This window comes from Cygnus olor, chromosome 5, assembly GCF_009769625.2.
Source record: "Cygnus olor isolate bCygOlo1 chromosome 5, bCygOlo1.pri.v2, whole genome shotgun sequence".
In the NCBI taxonomy this organism is placed as follows: Eukaryota; Metazoa; Chordata; class Aves; order Anseriformes; family Anatidae; genus Cygnus; species Cygnus olor.
In genome coordinates, this window is record NC_049173.1 from 59,423,030 (window position 1) to 59,447,271 (window position 24,242).

Sequence of the window (24,242 nt, forward strand, 5' to 3'; positions counted from 1 at the left end):
CGGCCCGCCCCTGCGGCCGCTCTGGGCGCCCGCCCCGCTGCAGCCGGCGCGGCGGTGGCGGAGGCCGCGGCGGGCGGCGCTGCCCCGGGCCCGCTCCTGCTCCGGGCGGCGGCGGTAAGGCGGGGCCCCGCGGGGAAAGCGCCGGGGGCCGCGGGGAAGGGAGCCCGGCAGCGGGGGGGAGGCGGCACCGCGCCTGGGCCTGCTGGCAGCCTGCTGGCAGCGCCGGGGCCTCCCACGGAGCCGCCTGACCGCGGGGAGGCGAGGGGCGGGCGGCAGAGCCCAGCTGCCGGCGGCGGGAGGGGAGAGGGCCGGGGGAGCCGGGCTGCGGCCCCCGGGAGCCCCGCGGAGTTGGTGCTGTGGTTCTGTGCGTCGGGTGGGGGGGGATTGGGGTGAGAGGAGCCGGTGGGAAATGCCCTGGTTAGGGTCTGCTGTGCTGGGGGGCTTTCTCAATGCGCTTCTGATCCTGTTAAAACTGTACTGGAGGAAACTGGCAAGGGGTAGGCTCTATTCTGTTCAGAGAACTGCTATGGTGAAATGAAAGCTGATGGTCATGCTTTTAGAAGAGGTATTGTCAAGCTTATTTACCGAGTGGCAAGAGGGTTTGTTCTAGATGCGTTCTGGAAACAATAGTGGTAATCCAGCAGAAAAGAATAGGCTGTGCAAACAAAACAACAAAGCCAACAAGTGTGCCCGTTTACCTCATCTTCAGAGCTGTCATTTGGCCAAATGGCCTGGGAGTTCTTGTAACCACTTTCCATATCTGAAATAAGGTTTGTTTTTAACAAACAGTGTTTAAATAAAACGTGTTTGTGGGACTGGAAAGCGATGCCTTAGGCTGTCGTCTGTGTGGTAGGAATGGTGGCCTGGCGGGGTGGGAATGGTGAGGCTGATGGTTGCCTTGGCCCTGTCGTTCATCTTCTGTGGTCCTTGAGCAGCTCACGTCACTCCCGCCTGTTTGCCCTCCGTAGGCAAGCTGTATTGCACCGTTTCTGTACTTTTGAAGGGTGGCGAGGGTAAAACACGGTGAGAGATTGCAAGGCACTGAGAAGCGTCACGTGCGTTGAAGAGCTAAGTAGGTCTTAGTTGAGTCATCGTGCTTCATGTTGCCATTTCAGGAGGATGCTTTGTGGCAGAGAATGGGTAGGAAGAGCAGTCTAGGCTGGTTGAATGAATGTGGAAACGCTTTTGTTCTAGCTGGATTAGACAATGTGTTCCCCTCCTCTGTTTAACCTGACCTGTTTTACGTTTTTCTATTTCAACTGTTGCTATCCTTTTCTCTTTTAACTGCTTCTTTATTATCAGATCTCATCCTCTTGCTGCTGGTGTGTTTGCAGTAACAGACCTTTTGCCCACCGGTGGCTTCCCACTGGCTCCGTGCCTGCGTGCTGGTTTGGGTGCTGTGCGTTACAGCCGGCTGCAGGCTGTGTCTGCGCTGGCTGACCAGGTGGCAGTGTCACTGCAGCACTGTGCAGGCTGCTGCTTTCTGGTGCTGGCTGGGCTTGTCTGGGTGTGGGGGTACGGAGATGGTCAAGAGTTTCGAGCTGGGACATCAGTGACTCTCTTCAAGCTGGAGGTGGGGGGGTCCCCACCTCTTCAAGCTAGAGGGTGTATATGGGTCCAACAGGACCTGTGCTGATGTCTTGGTTTTCCTGTGTAGATTTATCCCATGCTTTCTGTGCTCTGTTTTCTTGTCCAAAATTAAAATCATACAGTGCTATGGACAAGTGCTGTGTGTTGTTGTGTATCTTGTGCATCCAACAAGATGATGATCCTGAGTCATTGCTGTAGAAGAAAAAAACATTTCTTATATGCCCCGAGTCTTCTGGCTGTCTTGTAGAATCACGTTGGTGCAGTCAATTTAAGCGCTGATGGAGTAAGGTTAGTTATTACAGCTGTTGTACAGAGAAAAGAATCTCCGTGGTGCGTTTCATATTTCTGCATTGTTGCTTGCTTATCTTTAGGCTGTTTATCCTCTTCCGTGTAGTTCTTGATGCTGTAAGTATTTTTTTTCTCATAGCTGCGAGGTGCCTTTGGAGGCTGTATCTTGCTGAGAGCTTCTTTCAAATTTGGAAAGCAGTGGCTGCTGGGAAAGTAGGTGAAAAAGGAAGCTGGTGTTTTTCCAGGAGCTTCCTTTTTTTTGGAAGACTCTTCCTGATTTTCTGCTTCAGAGAACATCCTGGTTATAGGATTGATTTAGAGAGGGATATTGTGCTAACAGATTTTCCTAAAATTGAAGTCTGAACAGTAGCTTCCTGTATGATACAGAGTTTTCCATAGTAAGACATAAAAATTACATTCTTCAGAGGGAAATCTGAATTATAAAATAAGTGAAGGTAGCGAATGGTGAGATGTGCTTTTCCAGTGGTCATTTTTTCTATGTATCATTGGGTATATTGGAAGTATTTGTGATGTAATATAAACATTATTTAACATTCAATATACCTTTATATTAATTACTATTACTGTTATTTACTGTCTTCTTTTTTTTTTAAATCTTCCTGACATCATCACCATGCATAAATCATGACTCTTACATGGAATGAAATTAGGGCAGAAGAACTTTATATTAATTTATCTCTAATCCCTTTCCTGCTTCTTAATTAATTAGGGTGTCTTGGAGTGGAGACACTTAAGTTCCGATAAGCTGAGACAGATCCCAGTTGAGGAGTATGTTGTGTTCAGAATGCTTTATTATTTATTTATTTATTTATTAATTTATTTCTAGTGGAGAAATACCTCACTTGGCATCATCTTTTTGTACTACATGTCTGTAATACTGTTCAGAAAGTGTTTTTCACTGCTCTTTCATAAGCAGTGCTAATAAAGCAAAGTGAATATATTTTTCTTTCTCATCTGCATGCAGTGAAGCAAGGGAACAGTTTCAGATTTTTGAGAACTTACCAGGAATACAGATCAAGTAAATGGTAGCTGTGTTGAAAGCATCCCTTTTTGTGTAAGATGGGAAGTGAGTCACTGAGTCCAGGTCCCCTGCCATTATGGGAATGACATCATATAATTCCTCATGAGATTTCTTTTATTCTTATTTTTTTCTTAATCAAGAGAACTCGTGGTGATGTTTTCCCACTCAGCCATGTCAGAAAACGCTTGTGCATTCCCTTTTTCATCTTTTTTTTCTTTTTCTATAAGGAAACAACTGAAAATGTCTCAGAATCCTGACAAGCCGCATTCAAGCGAAGAAAAGTTGAGTGGTTTGGAGGATGGTCAGGAGAGCTTGGACAACCCGGATCAGTCAATCAGAAAAAGAATACGACAGAGTGCTCCAGGTTCATACAGAGATGATACACCAAAGTGTAAGCAAAACTGCTTAAAAAAATATACAATTCTATAATTTTCCAGCGGAAACAATCATGATTTTTTATAGTATTTTGTGTAAGTTTGACTGCTTAGTTATTAAATATTGTACAACTCCTGATCACTTGCTTTGACGCTATTCATTACACCTTTTTCCCCATTTTGTTTTAGCATTTAATTGTTCACCATAACCACGTTGTTCAGAGCCACATATGTCTTAGATACTTTTGTGTGTCTGCGTTCACAGAAAGGATAAGCACTACTCATTAGGAAGAACTTCTTTACTGAAAGGGTTGTTAGGCATTGGAATGGGCTGCCCAGGGAAGTGGTTGGGTCACCATCCCTGGAGGTCTTTAAGAGACGTTTAGATGTAGAGCTTAGTGATATGGTTTAGTGGAGGACTTGTTGGTGTTAGGTCAGAGGTTGGACTAGATGATCTTGGAGGTCTCTTCCAACCTAGATGATTCTGTGATACTCCAGTACATTGTAGCTAAACTGACGCTGCTGTTCGCATTATCAGCCGAACCTTCTGGATTGTTGCAGCCTCTGTTTTCGCTGCAGGGCAGGGAAGGCTGTTATTAACAAAATAATGTCCTGTCATTTTCTTCCCCTCCACCCCAAGCAAACAGAGCTGGAAAGTTTATATTTTCAATCCTAATACCGCTTCTACTGTCAAGGAGTTTATAGGACCGTCATACTGTAAGTTTATTCCTAGGTCATGTTTGCTCTGTCATTTTGCTTTTAACATCAGGATCTGGGTGCAATATCTCTATTTCTGGCAAATCTGTAGATAAAACAAAGGAAAAGGCTTTTGACCCCAGGGATTCAGATCAAAGGGACAGAATTGCTCAGATAACTAGTGCCATATTTCTGTAGGGAGAGTCTCAGGATGTAACATTTTATTTGTTGCATTATTATATTTTTATTTTTTAATAGTGTTCATTATTACTCGAGGTTTAATGTTCTCTTAGCATCATGTTACACGAGGAGATGTACTGTATGGAATTCATACTCTTACATCTTCTTGGTTGCCCGATAGGAAATTCAGTGTATATAAGGGAGAGAGGCTGTGGACACATGAAAGTAAAATTCATTGCACAGTCTTGCACTGTACCACAAACGAATCATCAGTCTCAAGCCCTCCCCTCTCAGAAGGGGGCAGATATAATATGAGAATGAAGTAACATGATTTAAGAGCATTCTTTGGTAAATGAAAGAGTCTCTTAGCTTTTAGTGCGTCTCCTGCTAGGGTGAAGTCATTTGGCAGTTGGACAAGAGCACTCTCATTCAGCTGTGAACCTCGTTGTGCTGCTTCTCAGGACATCAATTCTTGCTGTGTTCCCAGAGTCACTATGCAAGATTAAGCTCCAAGCAGAAGGAAGTCAGAGTTGGAGAGTGCTGCATGAAAAGAGCGAGATGTTAATGAAAAATTAGCACACTGCATATATTCTTGGAATTATACTGTATATACTTGGAACAGCTTTGAGAGGCAGACAAGTGAAAGACAGTTACTTTTAAAGGGCCTTTTCTGTGTTGCTAATTTAAGTCCAGTCAAACTGGATTATGAAATGAGGTAGTCATGCTAGTTTTTCCAAAACATCTCAGTGAACCCAGCCTATGAAGATCCCTGTCTGGTTTCTTAAATTTGGCGAATTAATATATTGCTTCCATGCCCAGGCTATCGTTGAAGTGAATGAACTACAGAGAGAGGACACGATCCAGTATGGCAATTCTGTTGTGTTGTTTCCCTCTTTCTGTGCAGCTACGTGTTATCTGGAGGAGCTGAGGTGAACGTTGCCCTCTTTGTCTGCTCCACCTGAGGACGCTCATGATTTAGCGTTTTTCCCCCTTCTCACATACCTGGCCCAGGGGAAAGCTCCTCCTAACTTTGGGCAAGGCATTACAGGGCACTTGCATGCACTGATGATAGCACAGCTAGGAGGAAGCTTTACCACAAAGAATCAGTGGCAACAAGTTTCAGTTGGCTTCAGTGGGGACAGGGTTGCTCCTCTAACCAGCATGGCCTACGCCCTCGGCACCTTCTCTGCCTTTATGTTGTCTCGTTCTTAGAGCTGAGACACTTCCTGCACTACAGCAGTGGCAGCAGCATCCCAGGAGAAGGATGTCAAGTAGTCCAGAACAATTAGGAGCAGTAATTCCCAGTGCATGCAGGAAGCAAACGAAGTTTCTTGAAACTGTCACTGCCCCTCTTCTACCTAACAGACGTCTGGAGTCAGTCAGTCACTGCCTTTGTCTCCTGCCTGATGAAAACTGGCCTGTTTTCTTTCAGGTCTTATGCTTTCTCCTAGTCACTTGTCTGCTCCAAGGCCCAGCTTGAAGCTGCTTGTCAATCCTTGTCAGTCCCAAACGCCTGACAAAGGAAGAAGTCTTAGGCATCAGTGCCAGGGCTAGGCCTTGACATCCTTTGTCACTTGCATGATAGCCTGGGGGGGTGAGGGGCGGGGGAAGAGTTTGGAGAAGCGCCAGTTGCACTGAAAGCAGCGAGTATAATTAGCTGACCAGTATGTTATTGCTTAATGTCAGTGGTGGTCTGTTTGCCGACTGCTTTAGAGATAAAGTCACTTCCTTGAAAAATAAAAAATTGCAGTGGCGATATCTGCGCAGTAACTGGGGAATGCTGCAGTGAAGGTGCTGGTATTTTTATGATTTCTTTGTGTAGTACGGAGAAAGATGCAGTTAAGCAATTCTAAAGAAGTAATTTTTTGAGGTTGGCCTTTTTTTTTTTTTTTCCTCTTTTTTAATAAAGAGCTTGATGTAACTTAGAAGCAATTGACATAACAAGCCCAGAATATCAACTGGGGTTCGCTTGGTTTCCTGAAGTGCTCCAAACCTGTGTCATCTGCCAGCTGGGAAGAGGAGGGGAAGGAAAAGAGAAGAGCTTTCAGTGATACTGTCTTTTGGCCTGCTGTACTGTCAAGAAGGTGGAAAGGGTCCAAAAGTATTAGCAGATGCTTTTCCACAGATTTTTCTAGATAACTGTCTAACAGTTTAATTTATGTTGCAGCTAGCCCTCCTCGGCCTGTGTCGGTGGAAGAGCTAATGGAAACAGCCAAGGGAGTAACCAACATGGCACTAGCACATGAAATTGTTGTTAATGGAGACTTCCAGATCAAACCAGCTGAATTACCAGAACACAGGTGAGATTGGTACCAAACAGACACACAAACAAAATCCTCATTTGTAGAACTGCGGAACAGTTCTAGTGGAGCAGGTAAAGGCTCCAGTTAGTCTTGCTGGGCAGTGCCTGGTAGGAGAAGCCTAAAAAAAGCATTAAGAAGTTGAGCATGCAGTTCTGTTTCCCCAGAAATGTGTACATGTGAAAGGTGAACCTTCTGGGGTAATTGTTTGGGTGTATGTGGTGTGAATCCCACTATGGTATGGGTTCTGTCTATGTCCCCTTGTCCCAGGAGCCTGAGACTGTAATCTTTTGAATATCCAAGTCTAGCTGCAGGTGCAGGTAGGGCTCTTAGCAACTCTTAAGCTTTCACTGCCTGTGGGAATAAGACAAAACTCAGATCATTTTTGCTTTTTTTTGAATCTAATGTCTGTTTCTCCATTTTGGGGGGAGGGGAGGAGCTCCCCAGCTAAGACAGGGGAGAGAGCAAACACAAAAGGCCTTCATGTCTGGTCACGTACTGGCCAGTGTAGCTAACACAGTCCTACTGATTTGATAGATGCTTCATCTGCTGTTCCTTTTTTTTTCTTATACAGAGAGATGTGACAGACAATGCTTTTCTTGGGTTAATTTGTGAAAGCGAGTGTGTATTTCATGGAAGGGACTTGGTCCACACTGGAACCAGAGTGTTGTCTGTATGTGTCGTAGCTACTCTGCTTGTGAGAGACCCTCAGAGTTTAGAGCTCAAGCAGTGATTTGATCTGTCTTCCCAGCACTGCCTCTCAGTGTCTGCCTGTCTGTTAGACAAACACAGGCACTTTTGTCCAGTCCTCATCTCATTTGTCGCGTTACTTGCAGGTTGTGTGCAATTAATTCATGTGTGGTCCCAAAACCTGGGACCTCTCTATCCTTGCAAATTCTGTCTCTGAAGCAAGTGTTGGGAAAGTATGCCTAAGGCATGCAAAGCTCCCCATTCTGTGTTATCTTCTGTGTCCCAGCATAGAAGATCCATCCTGGGGGAACTTCCATCAGGTGTTTCCTGCTTGCAGTTGATGGCTGACAAAAAATTCTTCATATAAAATCCCACAACTAAAACAGTGCTTTTCAATTAGGTGTCTGCTTTTGCTCCTTGTTCGTTCTTATGGATTGCTCACTTGAAAATGTGCTCTGATAGTGGATAACTTTTCTGGTATGCCTTAGTGTCATGAAATTGATCTCAGCATTTTTCAGAGAAGAAGGATTTTAGCAAGTGTTTCCACCCTTTCTTCTTCTCTTCACCCCCTTAATAATAATAGTAATAAAAGGAACAATCCTGTACTTTGGTAATTTGGATGCTTTTGCCCACTGATTCTAAACAGCTGTAGTTGTTCACCAGAGTGGCTGATTTGCACCTCTGCACCTGCTCACAGAAGCAGATGTATTGCAGAGATCATCTTACCCAGAGTGCCTGGGCTTTGTGACAGACCAGGCCTGCTCCTAGTACAAGATCCCTGTATTCGGCTTTAGTGAAGGTTTTGGTGGCAGTTATTTACCACCTAGAAAAGAAGGAGCAGCCCTTCAGATTTTTTTGAAGAGGGACACTGAAGTCTTCCGTGGATTAAATGCGTTTTTATGTTTGTGTATAGCTCGGAGGCTCCCAGAGCTTGAATGTACATGTAGAGAAGTGCTTTGAGGAAAAAGCAGCTGGGATTGTAGTTGCAGTTCCATGCACTTAGAGTAAAACATGTTACTGGCTGCTCTCAGAGGACCACAGAGCATAAGTACCTCTGGGCACTGCCTGAACTCCGCTGCACACAGAGTGACTGTCCTGTGAATCTGTGGCGTTTGGTATGGGCATTGTTTGTGTGCATGCATGTGTGAGTATTTTACTTCAGTGCTGAATTTAAATCTGGTGTAAACAGGAGGCTGCCTGCTGAGGAGGAGTAGCTTTCAGTATTTTGAATTATCCATTGCTTCTGAAGCAGTGGAATTCATTTATTGTTTATACAAACTGAACCGGGACTTTAGCTCAGCATAATCACAGTATTTGTGTTGAAATGCAGAAGCTTTCATGTCAGGGAAGTTGCTTCATTTCTGTTAATGTTTACTTAATGAATTTGACTTAGAATTGCATTTACTTAGTGAGGCTTTTCAGAGGAATGTCAATACTGTTCTTTTGAAGATGAGGTACAATTTTTATCATTTTTCTATGCTAACGGTACGTTTCAGAGGTAGCATTGGACAGCTACTTTCAAGGATTGTAGTTGGTAGCCTTCTTTGCTTGTGTGTCACCATGTATTAGGGCATGAGCCATTCCAAATCCTGTGTTTAGTTTTTCTTGCCTGAGTAACTTAAAATGAGAGATTTCTTCTGTCAATTCTCCCATACTCATTATTACATTATGTTCATATTATTGTATGCTTTTCTTCAGGAGCTGCAAGTATTTGCATAAGGTGGTGCAGAGACAAGTATTGGTCTTTTTTTAACTGGTCATATTTATCTACAGCTTGGAAAAAAAAGTAAGAGATATTGTGCATAAAGCTTTCTGGGATTGTCTGGAAGCTCAGCTAAAGGAGGATCCACCGACATATGACCATGCAATTAAACTATTGGGAGAAATTAAAGAGGTAAGATGATACGTTACCAGAGTAAATTATTGCATTTGTGTAGCTGTGTTGATATGAATGGGCAAAGGAGGTTGAAGTTTGTTTGTAAAGGAGGCTCTTGATCTTTTTCATTATTGTATAATTTTCTATGGACTCAAGTGAGTTGTACAACCTGAGGAGCTACTTGAATGTACAAACAAATACGAAACAATGTAAGATGAATAAGAGGTAGGTAATAATGCTAGTTTCATAATTCCAAGCTTCCTCTATGTTATGACAGTGGCATTAGTTATGAAATCACTGAGGTGCCCCAGCATTGGGTTGACAAAAGTCTAGCACAACAGTGCAAAGTATGATCTGTACTACAAAGCGTTTACTACTTTGTAACTTCAGTATCATAAAGAATGAGGTGAAACATTTGAATGTGGAGTTGACAAATGACTCCGTGGTCTTGTTTAAAAAAAAAAAAAAAAAAAAGAGATTCCACTTTCAAATGGCAATTAGTTTAAATAAAAAGTGGTTCAATAACTGCTATGATCCTTGTAGTGTTTGATGTGGTAGAACTCTTAACGCACAGTTAAAACTTTCTGTTTCAGAATCTCCTGTCTTTCTTGTTGCCTGGCCATACAAGACTAAGAAATCAGATTACAGAAGTTCTTGATTTGGATTTGATAAAACAAGAGGCAGAGAATGGGGCCCTGGACATTTCTAAGTTGGTAGAATTTGTTATTGGAATGATGGGGACTCTCTGTGCTCCAGCTCGAGATGAAGAAATAAAGAAACTGAAAGATATTCATGAAATAGTTCCTCTGTTCAGGTACCAAAATGGTATTTATTCGTCATATTGAGAGCCATTTAAATAATTTTAGAGATGTGTGATTGGTGTGTGGAATTCCAGCAGGACGACCTGCAATTCTTCCTAGAAAAGAAAGAGTTACAGGGAAGGAATTATAGTGGTTGTGAAGGGGAGAGATGGCCCAGAAGTCTTTAACAAGGACCCTGTATTTTCTGGTGAATTCTGTTTGGCTCCTGCTTATTACCAAAGGACATTTTCATAAAAGCCAAATAAATATGTATAAACTTTCAGAGAGCAGGTGAATGATCAGTTTATATCAGGATTTAATATCAACAGCAGAAGGGAGGGGTGAAAAGCAGTTGGGGTCGTAAGAAAAATGTGTTACTGTTCTTCAGCTAGTTCTTCCTTTACCACCTGTTTGAGCCACTTCTCCCTGCAATATAATATCCTGTTAGTTCTAACAGGAGTATACGTACTACATCTGGGAGCAGAGAAGTTTCTGCTTTGTCACTGTGTTCTCAGTTGATCAGCCCAAGGTCTCAACAGTTAGAGGAAATTTTATTAACGCTGTTTTCTAATTTGATAACCTTCCAAGAGTGAAGGATTGATGTGGCAGAAATACTGCCAGCAGGCATTGGGTTGCTTTGAAATTAAGGTATTTTTTGTTTGTTTTGTTTTTTATCTTGGTTTTAATTATTTCCTTCCCACTGAGGTTGGCTGTGTAGGCTGCCAACAGATGGTATGCAAGCTTGGAAACCCAGATGTCTTTTTGTGTCTTTGACATACGATATTGCAAAATGGGGAGTATAACCTTTGGAGCTAGTAAATTTAATTCTACAGAGACTTTTTTTACAGGAGAGCAAGTTTTAGTTCATACTTGGAAGATAGACATGCATGTATGTGCATACTTGCTCAAGCTTTCTCTCTGCCTAACACTCTTAAAGTAAGCACCCCGTTAATGTTTCCCATGCATGTTTTTGCTGTTTCATTAGACAATCTGCAATAAATCTTGTCAATATAACTTCTTAAACATCTGAAACCTTGAATAACTTTTTCTGTTTGTTTGTTTAGAGCAATTTTCTCTGTATTAGACCTAATGAAAATGGATATGGCAAACTTCGCTGTCAGTAGTATTAGGCCAAAATTAATGCAGCAGTCTGCTGAATATGAAAGAAAGAAGTTTCAGGAGTTTCTTGAGAAACAGCCAAGTATGACTTTGTTCCTTTCTTTCTTCCCCTCTGACCTCGATAAACTGTGTGTCTTTGCTTGTAGATAATGAAAATAAATTGGATTTTATTGTAAGTTATATATAATTCATACAGAAAATGACAGCTTGTGCCCCAAAACTGTGGTTTGAAAAAAATCTACTGGAACAACAGTTCTGCACTCAGTACACTGGAGTTTAGTTTCATTTCAATATGATGTAGGTAACCATTAGCTAACATCATCTCACCTCTAATTTCTGTAGCTGTGTGGTTTTAATATTGCATTAAGCAAAACATCAAAAACAATAAATAAAATGCATGTCAATAAACGGTATCATGGATATTAGGAATAGTAATTAATGGGATTATTTGGAAATTAGAGGTGGGAAAAAATAACTGAAAATGATTTTTTAACAAGACTTTTTTTTCTCTCTCTCTCAGATTCTTTAGACCTTGTCACGAACTGGTTGCAAGAAGCAGCAGATGATCTTGCGAAGCTGAGAAGTAACAAGTTACCTCCCCACGGTAGTGGTGATGGTGCTGCTGGTGAAGCTTCTGCATTGTGCTCCACTGCTGTACAAAATCAAGCATATCTGAAGCTACTAAAGTGGGATCACATAAACAGGCCTTTCCCAGAAGTAGGTGTTTAATAGGAAAATTGATTTCTGTGTTTGTTCTACTACTTTTCCATTCCTGGGATATAACAGAAACTGTTTTAATTTGTAGCCTTTCTGCAAGTACAACACTAAAATATTTATCTCTTGATTGAATTCTTGTGGCTCTTCTAATATATGCTTCTTTTTCAATATTGAAACTTAGTTGGAAAAGAGGAGCCAGTTGTTTCTATTCTGTTCCTGATACTTGCCTGCTGAGCAGGTGTTGCTCTTCTCTGTGCCTTTGTTGTCTCCTCTCTGGTAGCTTATCTATCCATGGAAGTTGCCTGGGGTAGGACAGAACTCAGTGTTCATGGATTGTCTGGCATTGAGGTTGTACTTCCTTTGGGCCTGCACCCCCCAGCTCCCCTTTAAATATGAATGGTCTTTTTATCAAGTTTGTAATAACATCATCTTGTGGGGGATACAGTAACTGTAAAAAAAAAAAAAAAAAAAAGCGTTGCAGGGAGTTTTTGGGTAAATGAGCAGCTATTTCCGTTATTCTCAGAGTATGGAAACTGTGGTTTTAGTAGCTGCTTCTCAAAGGACTGGTCCAGCATATGTATCAGAGTTTGGAAACTGCTATAAAACGTGGTTCTTTGCAGCTTTATCATCACTCAGCTGTTTCTCTTTGTTCTGGAGAGGTTAAATCTTTGGTTCAAAATCTTTCCAGCTGCCCGTAGAACTGGGGCTACTTTATAAATTCAGATTGTCAGAGAGAAAATAAAGACGGATGTTAGTCAGTAGAATGGGGTCCTTCCTGTGATTAGATGTTCTTTTTTTTGGAGCAGAAGGACAAAAAAGTAATGGTGGGAAAAAATAAACAGCTTCTTGTCCATCCATCTGGAGGGCTTTTTTGCAACATGTTTATAGAAACCACAAGGCAGAAAAGTTTATTATCTTTTATGTTCTTTCAAATGTATTTGAGAGCTTTCTGTATGCACTGAAAAAACTTTCTGAGTTTAAGCTCAGATCGTTCAACAGGAATTATACTGAGTATATCTTTATTTGCTTGTGCTATATCTTAACACTAGTAGTGTTTCTCAAAATATATGCACTTTCAGGTTTGATGGGATTAAAACTTGTTTGCACTATGAACTCTATAACTGAAGGATTTCAGTTAAAAACTGAAACGTTCATTTTTCTTGTGAATTAATGTAATAGTCATGAAAGTGAGAGAATAAAACAATTCATTAAAGGTAACAACACAGTGCATGTTATTAGTGTAGTCCTGTCAAGCTACCTTTGTTTCGAACTGGTTAGCCCAGAAGTCTTTTTTTTCCTTTTCCCAGGAAGTCATTCTGTAATGATTCATTAGAGAATTTCTTGCGCCTTTCTCAGAAGCATTCGAGGCTGGTCACTAAGTCAGCATGTCAGATGAGACGGATTTGATCAAATAGGCTTGTGTGTGTTTGATATCATAACGTAGAGTATTGCAATGTATCTACCGTGTAGTATTGTATGTTACATTTATTATTATTACATATATTAATATAGAATAATTATATATTTCTAATATAGTATACAATTTTACGTATCAAAAGGTGTGTATTCGTATTTCCAACCTCCCGAACTATTTTGGAGAGAAGAAATGGTAGACACAATCTCCATTTTATCCATAGGGATCAGGTCATAGAATAATTTAGACTGGAAGGGACAGCTGGAGATCAGGTAGCCCTGCTCAAAGCAGGGACAGACAGAGCAGGTTGTTCAGGGCTGTATTTATTTGTGTTTGAGTATCCCCAGGGATGGAGACTCTACAGCCTCTCTGGGCAAACCTGTTGCTGGCGGAGGGAGCTGTAAGTTTCAGTGGTTTACTTTATAGGCAGTGCTTAATGCAAACTTAACGTAGCATTCTGGAATCTGAGGTTTAAGAGTGATTCGGCAAGCCTTCTGCAGGAAACTCAGGGAAGATATATTTCTTATTCTGGCTTCTAGACATACTGCTTTAGAGACTTCTGTGCTGGGTTTTTCTTAGCCTGGTTTAGCATGGTTTCTGGTTTCTTAGCATGGTTTTGATATTTCTGTCTCATATAATATCTAGTAAATAGAATGGGGCTTGTTTGTTTGTTTGTTTTTGGTAAATATCGTGAAAGAATTAAGGTTTCAGTTTCCTGAATTATCTCTAGCTGGCATCACAGGGGCACTTCACGGGCTAGCTTACAGACTTTATTCTGTGCTGGATTTCCCATTCTTTGCAGACAGTGCTAATGGACCAGAGCCGCTTTCAGGAAATACAGCTGGAACTGGAACAACTCCTCTTGACTGGGACTGTCCTTTTGGTCACGTTCAGTGCAGCAGGCTCAGCACTTGTTGATATTCCTGGATTTGCTGAGAAAATCAAAACCATTGTCAAGGTGCTGCTGACAGGAATGCATCTTCCGTGAGTACTGAACAATCCTGCTCGCACAGAGGCAGGTGTAGTTTCATTATGATCCCAGTAAATAATCAGTTCAATCGTCTTTGGCTGTGGACAGCAGGATATGTAGAAGAAGTGATGAGGGCTTTTTATTAGCTCAGGCTGACGATTTTTATTTACCTTACTGACAGAGAGCCATTTTTTTCTTGATTTGTTCTTTTCTGATACAGACATGCTCATTTTTTCAAAGTGTGTTACTTATAACACCTGGTTAGAGCCCTGTAAGTGGAAGCAGCTGACTGTGCTCATGGTTTCAGCCAGGCTCCCTTGAGAATTTGACTGTGCTATAGTGAGCTGCTTGCAGGTTTAGATTGCTCTACGCATTGTGGGTTGACGATTGTTTTTCACATTAGTCTGAGCTGCCTGTGTAGACAAAGTCAACTCTTACTTGTATAGATTGTTCAGGCTGGAAATCTTTAATGCTGTCCCATCTCCTTGTTTTCTGTCTCTTTTTTTTTTTTTTTGTAATACATTTTATATATATTCTTTATGGTTCTTGCATCATCTGGATTACTCTTCTATTAAGTTTGATAAATAAGGCAAATATAATCGGATAATTTGTTTTCAAAAGGTGAGAAAAGAGTGTATAACTAAAGTAGCTGAATAATGCTTTCTACTCCATGTTCTCTAGCTCCTTTAACCTGAAGGAATCTTTGGCTACCGTTGGTGAAAAGGTGTGCGCTGAAGTCAACAGCTGCCTTTCCCAGCATGGGTTCACACCATTCACAGCTGAGAGAGAGGCTGTACTTAAAGGACAAATCCAAGCAGTGGCCAATCCTGATAACACCATATGTAAGCTAATAGGTATGTTTTGACAAGAATGGTCTGTTCTCCAGTGACAAATTGTCTCTACTTATAAAACTGTTGGTGGCATGTCATGCATGCTTTCTCATTTAGTTTGTTTCAAAGAGTTGTTTGCTGTGTTCAGTGTATAACGTGAGATGACAATCTTTCTAAGTGACTGTCTCTTTCAAAAACAAACCAAAACCCTTGGTCCAATTTTTCCAGATTCTCGAATTCAAAAGTTTCTGGAGAATTATCTTGCATCTAGTCACCAGAAATCATTACCCGCTATTCCTGGAGGATTAGGTCCTATTCAAAGAGAGCTGGAAGAGATTGCTGTCAAGTACGTCCGTCTGGTCAACTACAACAAAATGGTCTTCAGCCCTTATTATGATGCTGTTCTTGCCAAAATACTGACTGAGGAAGAATCCCAACTTGTAGGGAACTCAAAAGAATCATAAATGCAGTTTGTGTGCTACGAATACAGTATTAAATTTGTCAGCTATTTAAAAAAATGCACCAATATTTGTCTAGGAAAACAGCTTTTCATGTAGACACCAGTTCCTTTTAACTCACTAGTGATGACTAATGAGGAAGATCAATGAATTGCGATAAGGGTTCTGAAGGAAATGACGAAAGAGAGATGCATTTTTAATGTAAGTTTGCAACGTTGGGAGAGGGAATGTCCTGGTAGTTTTCTGGCTGCAATTTTTAGATTTTTGAGTGGGTGCTAGGTAGGGTAAGTTTAAGAACCAAACTTTGTTTTTAAGTGGATCATTTTAAGGCTTTTTACTCTAATTTATCATGAATTTCTTTTAATTCATTCAGAGATTAACAGTGGTCCTTCCCTCCAGAGGTAATTTGGCTTTGAAAAGATCTTACTTTAGAGACTTAAGAAGTAAGCTAAAATTGTAGATAGGAGAAACTTTAACAGGCAGAAAACAAAGCCAAACAGCACTTTACTGTAACATTATGGTTAGTATGGTAGACTACTAGTTTTTTCTGCATTTTTGATAGCATTTTTTTGCTGTTTACCTTCAGATGTAACAAAACACGATATATTTTTGTAGCAAATTTTCTGGTTATTGGGTAACTGTCCTCTGCTTTGTACAGTACTTACAAAGGTGGCAATCTTATAGATTGCAGCTGTTATTTATCTCTTGTAAAGTCTTCAGAAAGGCAGAGCTAAAATGTTTTGATAAAAGTGGCATTTCTTACCTTTTTTTTTGCAAGTAGTTTACTCCTTTTTATGTGAAATAGTACTTTTAAAGTAAATCTTTGTCATTTTCAGAAGGTGGATTTTAAGTGTGTGAAACTTTAGGCTGAAAATTTTACTTGTTTTATAAAACTACAACTTGAGATGGTTGCATATTCAATCATGTTTTTGAAACTATCCAGGAAGTGCAGAGCACTCTCAGATGTGTGCATGAATTTAAATTTACAGTGGGAAGTGAATTATTTAGTGTTAGTTTGAATACACAGGGAATATTTTCAATATTTTTTTTTCACTTTATAGGGGTGTTCTTGAAACTTGAAATATTTTTAGATATTGAATTTAATTAGTTACATGTTGTATAGATGATTGTTCACAGAAGAGCTCAGTGATCTTACAGCCTTATTGCAATTTCAAACTCAGCTAGGAGGTAAGTACCTTTTGAAGTTTTCCTCTAGTTATTGGGCATAACACTGTATTACAGTAATCAAAATTTGATGAATTAATGAAAACAAAGTTCATAATTAATAATAGCAAGTGTCCTAAATGCTAGACTGTATCCAAAATAGAATGTGTGTTCTTCTTTAAATACATATATAGATATGTAAAATAAATAAATGGCCCTTCTACTGCTAACATCCAGGTTTGTTTTATTAATCAACTAGTCAACCAAAATAATAGGCCTTCTAGAAGGAAGCACTTAATTATGAATCATTGTTGATGCTTTCCTTTCCAGCTTTGCTTTAGATGTCAGCATGGATATAGCTGCACTAAATTTGAGTTCGGATGAAGACCTTTTGTTCTGTATTAGCCTGTGCAACTATTAAACCATTTTTTTCTCATTCATTACAAATCTGCCTTCCCCAAAGGGAAAAAAAGAAACACATCTCTGTAGCAAGAGCTCACCAGCTCAGACAAGTGATTTTTTCCCTTGACTAAGTTTACTCAAATAGTAAAATGGATGTCTGTCTTTGCATATTTCTTTGGTAACTCAAAAATGAGTAGGTTTTTGATGTGGTCTATTTATTTATTTGAATCAGATAAGGTTACTACAGAGGTCTTCAAGATTGCTGCATCTGCTTAATGTACTTTGTTATTAGTGCAGATTCCACCTTGAAATACAGTCTCTATCTCTGCAGCTCCAAGAAATTAATTCAGTGATCAGGGTAACAAAAAAGCTACTCAAAACATTATTTCTAGAGTTTGGAAAAAGAAAAAAAAGAAAAGGAAAAACAGAAAAAACTGTTTTCCTTTTTATAATTGAGTGTTGCTGAAGTTAGAAATTGCTGCTGTTATTTTACACTTTACCATTGCCTAGAGGCTTCTTTTAAAGGCCCCTGTGAACTAAGCATATTACAAAAAGTTTGATGCTGTAGGTGATGGTCTGAAGGATGTGGGAAGGAACAACATCATGGTGAAACAACATAGTTGGAAAAGTATGTGACTGATGACAAAATGAATGGGACTAAATTATGAATAGATAAAATTGTACTTACTTAATCTAGGCGATGGCTGCTCCCAGTTCTGGAATTCAGGGTCCATGACTGCCAGCTCCTGCTTACTCTGACATCAAGGCATGGATTGTGCTGCTGCTAGTGCATGCGTATTGCTCGCTGGGTCGATACATTAAGTCCCATCTTTCCTCTCAGTAGGAGTTTGCTGTAGAAAAAAGTCTTCATGTAGAAAAAAAGTGTAATACTTACAGCTGGCTCCTCTCTCACCTTTGGGGTTACACACTGGGAACGAGTGCCTCAATTTTTGTAAGCTTTTGTAGGCCTTTCAACAGTAAAAGATCTAAAGAGGCTGTAATAAATACCCACAAGTATAAATTCCATTAGTGATTTTTCCCTGTTTTTTTTTTTAATGATAGTGGTTGACAAGTAGTTTCTCCACATTGTCTTTAAAACAAATAGGCAAATATCATTTAAGTGACAAAGCAAAAAAGAAATACTAGGATTGGTAAGACCAGACCTTACCTCCATGTGAATATTTATGTGGGTATACGTATGTTGTGTCCATCTTTCAGTCTGGTAGATAGCAGCAGTGACCTGCAGTCATCTCTACTGCTGGTGGTGGAATTGTCTTCCAACTTGTCTGACAAGTATCTTAATTCCTGTAGTTCATGGGGTTCTTGTGGTCTTACAAGAATGCAGTTCTGAATAGGCGGTTACAAGTTAAAATCTAAAGTATACATAGAAACTGCTTCAAAAGTTCATACAGCCTTTTTGTTAGCTTGTTTGATAATAACAAGTTAAACTATGTAGCTAATATATTAACATTTAGCTTTGTATATTATTAAGCGGAAGACCAATGCAGATATATCCAGGAACAGATTGTGTTAGCTAGTACGCCTGGACAATCAGCATTAGATTTGTTCCAAGTATGTCTTACGATGGTGTCATCTTTAAACAGTCATGGAATTAAAAGCAAAAATATACTGTATCCTCTAGAGGAATTGGAAAAAAAAAAAAAAAAGCTAATTCGAATATGTATTGCTCTTACCAATTTCCTGTGATGGTTTTAATTCTTATTAACGTTGTTCTTGAAGTGGCTGACTAATATTTAAAAAGTAATTTATTGTGTTTGAATAAAACCAGAATGAGGCATGATGTTATCGATATCCTTTTATTTTAAAGGAATGTTTTTTCCATTTTCAACTACAAAACAGATTCCATACATTCTGCCATAAATAAAAACGAACAATAAGGCAGGACACTACATGAACAAACTGAGAACAACTGTCTTCCAGAAAATGTGAATTAAAAATGCTTCACAATTATAAGCCATCCAGTTTTTAAAATAAAACTGTTGAAAACCCACAAGATTTCAAGTGGTAGATGTGAACACCCTTGAAGAACAAAATGCAGTTTTAGACATTTTGCACTTTTGGTTTTGAAAACCTAGTTTTGTTCAGAGCACATTCTAAGATTGTTCTGTCTGTTTTCAGATCAAGAGCCAAATAGGAGAAGAGGCACCACAGTAACAAAACCATTTTCAAGATTTTTTTTCTTTGCAGCTGTCCCTTTTAAATGCTTGACTTTTAAGAGACTGAAAAACTCAATGCAAGTCTTTGTCTATCACAGTAGAACTCCAACCTTGTTTCACCGGATTCTCTTTTGTTGTCGTGCTCTGTAAATGTCGTGTACAGGGGGAACTACTGATCCTTTCTCCTCATCGTCGTCAGAATCTTCATTTGGTCTCTTGACACCCTTGTTGAGCATAGCATTATTTTCCACAGGTCCATTGCCTTCCACAGTTATTTCAGGTAGGCCTCCAGTAATTATTCGCACAGCTTCATCAACAGCTTTAAAAAGAGAAAAAGATTAATTTGTGAAAATAAATGCCCTGATACAGAAAGCTGTTTCAGCAAAGTTGAGTACAATTTCAGATATGTTTTTGGAATAAAGAAACAAAGGAGTAAGCGTTAATATGCATGCAAACAGGGACACCAAGGTAGACGTGTTTTGGAGATTTCCGGAACATGAGACATGTTCCAGACATGAGACATGTCTACACTGTTCTCTTACAGCTGCTAAGAATTGAATCCCAACTGTCTAAAACTCTCAGCTATGGCAAACACTAATTAGAAAGTAAATGCTGCTGCATCAGCTTGAGACCTCCCTTTACATAAGTTTTTGAGGTCAGCTGCAAGCTTAATAAAATAGGAAAGCCTACTTGAGCAATTGTATACCTAGTTTGTGATTCATCAGTAAGTATGCATAGCAAGTCAGTTTCTGCTTATAAACAAAGAAGGCTTCAAAAATAATGTATAATTTAAATAGGTGTTTTATTTTCCCTCTAAAGGAAATCCTAGCTTTCTGTCAGATCAGCTGCTTCTTCAACTATCAGAACTAAAAGTAGCATATTAATCATCTCCCATAGTTTACATGAAGCCTGGGGTATGGATCTGTCCTCTTTTCATATTTCAGAACACTACTTCTGTTGTAGGAGCTAAGAAAACATTGATCTTGACTTGTTCTCAACCACTGCAACAATGTGCAGTCAGAGTTAGACCTACCAACGAACAAATTTAGATAGCCAAAAACTAGGAAGTCTCTATGATTAGGTTTGCTAAAAACAATGCTTAATACCTTGCTAGGTAAAATATAACCATGCTGCAAATTTGTAATTTAATTATAGTTGTTATGCTGCTAGAAATAATGCACTGCTTCTTTTAAAGGATATTCTGAAAAATCTTCATTTCTTTTAATGTTTACCACCAAAACGTTATTTCTGAAGCAGCAGGTGGTGATTTTCAGCTTTTTTACTCTTTGCTGATCTCCCCTCACAGTTAAATGTACAAACATTTCTAGGTTGATTCCAACATACAAACAGCCAATTGAACAGGGTACTTTTAAGTAATAATTATACATCAGCATCTATAAATGAGGTCTAGGTTTTAGACAGTAATATCCATATGTAAAAGAAAGTCATATGCAGCACTACTACAGAGTCCAGAGCGAACAAACAACTTACTGTCTGGCAGTTTGCATCTTCTAAATATCTCCATGAGCTCATCCACTTGAACAAAGGGACCCTGATTTGTTTAAAAAAAAAAAGTTTTGTAGATTATTTTGAATAGAGTGCATACATACCATGGTTCTGTCAAAATAGAATCTCTTGTATAATTTTTTAAAGTTTTCAGAATTCTTTAAAACAAACCTGAAAACAAACGGGAGGTGGCAGAAGCTTCATTAGAACTACAGCTGCTGGTGGAACAGGAAATACACCACCTGGTACAGGATGTAAACCTGGAGCTGTGGGAAGAAAAGCTGTATGAATCCAGTGCAAGACAGGTATACTTGTATTGCTTTAACACCATTATTATTTGGTGAAAATAATTATTACCCTGTCACTTTTGCCTCTACTAATTACATACTGTTTAGTCACTGATCTAGACTATAAGCAGCATGTGTAACAGGTTATTACCCTTTACCAGACCCCAAACTACTTGTACATACTGCCTTTAGCAATCCAATTAAACAACAGCCTAAAATTTAAGTACAAATTTAGGTGACCGAAGACTATAGGAAGTCTCTACAATTAGGTTTGCTAAACATCCCAGTTACTATCTTGCTGTTAGGTGATCTATAACCACTTTGGACTGAACATTTGACTTACGTGCTAAGTGTCTTGGCTGAAATGGAATCATTTGTTGAGTGTCTGGTTTTGGATATTCGGGCTTTCTGTCTACTTCATCTTTGAGAACAGGCACAATGGACGGTGCAACCACAGGGTCTGGAATTATAGCTGCCAGCTTGGCACGAGAGACATCCTGCAAAAGCCAATTAGACAGCACTGAACTTGGCAGTATCACTTGTTTAAATTACAGAACAAAACATCTCTCTAGACAAGTCACTTATTCTCACTTTGTCATGATTATAATTACAGATGTCCTCTTAGAAGACCATCTGGGCAAAACTTGCATATTGTCATCGTACATTTTAGTTCTGCAATGGGGCTGTTCAGCTGGGAATAGAAACACTTCATTTTGTTACAAAATGGGACTGTATTTATCATTTTTGAATGGCTCCTTTTTTTAGGTTAAAAAGATTTAGGTGAACAGGTGCAGACCACTAAGCTTCACAACTATCATTTCTCCCTCATTTCATTCCCTAGACTGCTTTAGCTGGAAAAGAAAGCAAGCATATGGCAGTTAGCAGGCATGCAAGGCATCAGTTCAAATTCTTATATTTTGGCATATGACAAGCAACAGAAATCAGCCCAAGGGCTGAATAATCTTAAGTATACCACCTAGCATGCATTTGTCAAGACATATGCTCTCGCAAGCATACCTGTAACTTCAAACTATCTTTGTCATGATTACTTTGAAAGAAAAATATTCAATGGCTCAATGTGACTCATTTCCACCTGTCAGATTATTTTAAACCTGTGAAGATCAACAATTCAGCTGTTTTGCTGACTTCAATGACTTTTTTCTTTCTTTACAGAAATTACTTTTTTGTATAAGAAATAAATGGAAGTCGAGGCACTATTTTTGAGTTAGGAATTGAAGGTTCACTTCCCATTCACATAAGTGGGCAACAACAGTTCCTCCAACAGAGCTGCTTTCTGCTGCTCTGTCAGCCTATTTTACATCGTGGTACAAAGAAACACATCTAATTGTTTACCAAAGCTTTATGGACTTGCATAGGACTAAAATACTAGTTAAAATACATGTGGTCAGAATTGAAATGGGAGACCACCAGCTACAGGCTTCTGGCCTAGAATTTAAATTCCAAATAGCAGCATTGAAGCACTTAGACCATAATAAGCAACTGAAAAAAACCAGGCAGCCACTGATCTCTACAGGTAAGTCTCCTCAGTCATTTGTAGGAATCACTGGGCCTCCAGTTTGTTATTTCCTTTTGATACAGCTCTCAACAAAGGGAAAGGGGTTCTGCCAATTGGAGTGGAAGGGCAGTCAGCAGTATTTCTTTCATCCTGATTCTCCTACCTTCAAAAATAATTTTGATTTTTGAAGGAGCTCATGTTTAAGTCCAAAGCAGAGGCCTGTAGCTGAGTGGTGATGTCATTAACACATCAACTTTTCAATGGAAAAACAAGAGGTAAATACAAATGCATGAGGTTGCATCTGTTTGTCATACTTCTTGCCCCTTCCTGCACTTGGCCCACAATGTCTGGCACTGCTGCCCAACAATACTGTCCCAGGGGAACCTAATTAGCTCAGTTTCTGTCTGAGTCTTAGACTGAAAGTTAGATTCATCCCTGGTATAACCTGGGTGGAGTTACGACATTCTCGCCCTATGCTTTCATTTGCTGTCTTTTCCCAGCAGGGTTCCAGTTAACATGCCTCAAGATCAAAATAAGTTAAAAAGTAAAAGCCCAATTTTGCTTTCATTGAAGCACAGTGCCAAAAAGTAGTCAGAGCAAACCTGCTAGAGAGGACACAAAGAAGACAAGGGGGAAGCACACCAGGCCTGTTTTACCTACTTTTCTGTCAAGCAAAAAAAAAAAAAAAAAAGTAAGAGAAGTGCTAAACAAGGAACTGCTATAAGTTTGCTATGACTGAAAAGAATAAAAATGAATATAAGTGTTGTTGTCCACTTACCTTATAACCAAGAGCCTTAAGTTCACTTGCAGAGCAAGGGTACAAGTCCATGAACTTATACCTGTCTACGAGCAGGGCTGTTTCTTTACCCTCATATTCTTCCTTGAATGCTGTAAACCTCCGTTTTTCAACTTTCAGTATACTAGCTAGATCACCAATGTTACTTTCAAAAGCTAAAAACCGAGCCCAGATTTCCCTGTAAAAGAAAAAATAAACAGACAATTGCTGAAGGAGAAAGTCTGAAAAAAAATCCCAATTATAAAAACTCACAAGATGAGGTAAATCTGGGAACACATTACCATTTCCAGTATTTATTTTCAATGCACCTGTAGCATGCATTACTTTCCCAGTAGCTTATATATTTTTGTAAAAACTTTCAATCTAGTGGATCATAAAGGGCTTTAAACACTACACATTCAGCTTATCTCTGCAGTAGACCTTTGTCATGAAAAGAAAAAGATTTCTGGGATAAATGATTCCAGCATTTGAGGTTTTTATCAACGTAAGATGCACAGACTACTCAGACTACTACTGCTACACAGAACTTCACTCTGATCCCGCATGTGAGGGATTTTTCAATATAGAATATGATTTAATTCATCTTTGTGGCCTAGCATATTCTAGCAGGCAAGAACGATATCCTAAAACACAATACGCAATACTTCAGAGTTTTATGTAGCCCAAAATTTATGTAGTCCTTGCTTGTTTCTTTGTGCAAAATCTCATGCGTAACATGAATAATATCTGGCCATATTTCTGGACTTGATTAAACTTTCATTTGGAGTTCACCTTTGAAGAAGATCCAGCTTTTAAATCATCTATTTTGTTTTCTTCTTGCTTTAAAAATGGGCATAAAATATTTCTTACAAAAGGTGAGAATTAAAGGGTAGAATGACCACGGACAGCAGTACAGTGTTTCATTTCTTAGTTTTGATGCTTGCATCTACCGGAGTAATAATGGTAAATGCTTGGAATGCAAAGGGGTTGTTAACCATCTTTTAGAGAAATAAATTCAAATAGTAGTAATGAAAATGTGCCAGTGAGTGGCAAATCCAAGACTTTTCTGGT

The 24,242-nt window shown here is 39.5% G+C and overlaps 2 protein-coding genes across 4 annotated transcripts in view; one reads left to right on the forward strand and one right to left on the reverse strand.

Annotated features, from left to right (window-relative positions):
* Positions 1-18,708, forward strand: TCP11L1 (t-complex 11 like 1). 3 transcript variants are annotated; one of them, XM_040559711.1, is made up of 10 exons: positions 1-114; positions 3,148-3,311; positions 6,338-6,470; positions 8,934-9,054; positions 9,630-9,850; positions 10,901-11,037; positions 11,476-11,672; positions 13,889-14,070; positions 14,738-14,910; positions 15,115-18,708. In XM_040559711.1, exons 2-10 carry the CDS (start codon positions 3,161-3,163, stop codon positions 15,348-15,350), a joined length of 1,551 nt encoding a protein of 516 aa, XP_040415645.1. In that variant the 5' UTR covers positions 1-114; positions 3,148-3,160; the 3' UTR covers positions 15,351-18,708. The 3 variants fall into 3 exon arrangements, with proteins under 3 accessions (XP_040415645.1, XP_040415646.1, XP_040415647.1); XM_040559712.1 differs by lacking the exon at positions 1-114 and adding an exon at positions 389-1,878; XM_040559713.1 differs by lacking the exon at positions 1-114 and having other exon boundaries at positions 3,178-3,311; positions 6,321-6,470.
* Positions 18,709-18,713: 5 nt separating this feature from the next.
* CSTF3 (cleavage stimulation factor subunit 3) overlaps positions 18,714-24,242 on the reverse strand; it is a 50,653-nt gene continuing 45,124 nt past the window's right edge. Inside the window, exons 17-21 of the mRNA XM_040559710.1 lie at positions 23,175-23,370; positions 21,224-21,377; positions 20,765-20,859; positions 20,579-20,639; positions 18,714-19,406 (exon numbers count right to left, since the gene is read on the reverse strand). Of these exons, the coding sequence (XP_040415644.1) occupies positions 19,204-19,406; positions 20,579-20,639; positions 20,765-20,859; positions 21,224-21,377; positions 23,175-23,370 (709 nt within the window). The 3' untranslated portion in view covers positions 18,714-19,203. The remainder of the gene's footprint in view (positions 19,407-20,578; positions 20,640-20,764; positions 20,860-21,223; positions 21,378-23,174; positions 23,371-24,242) is intronic.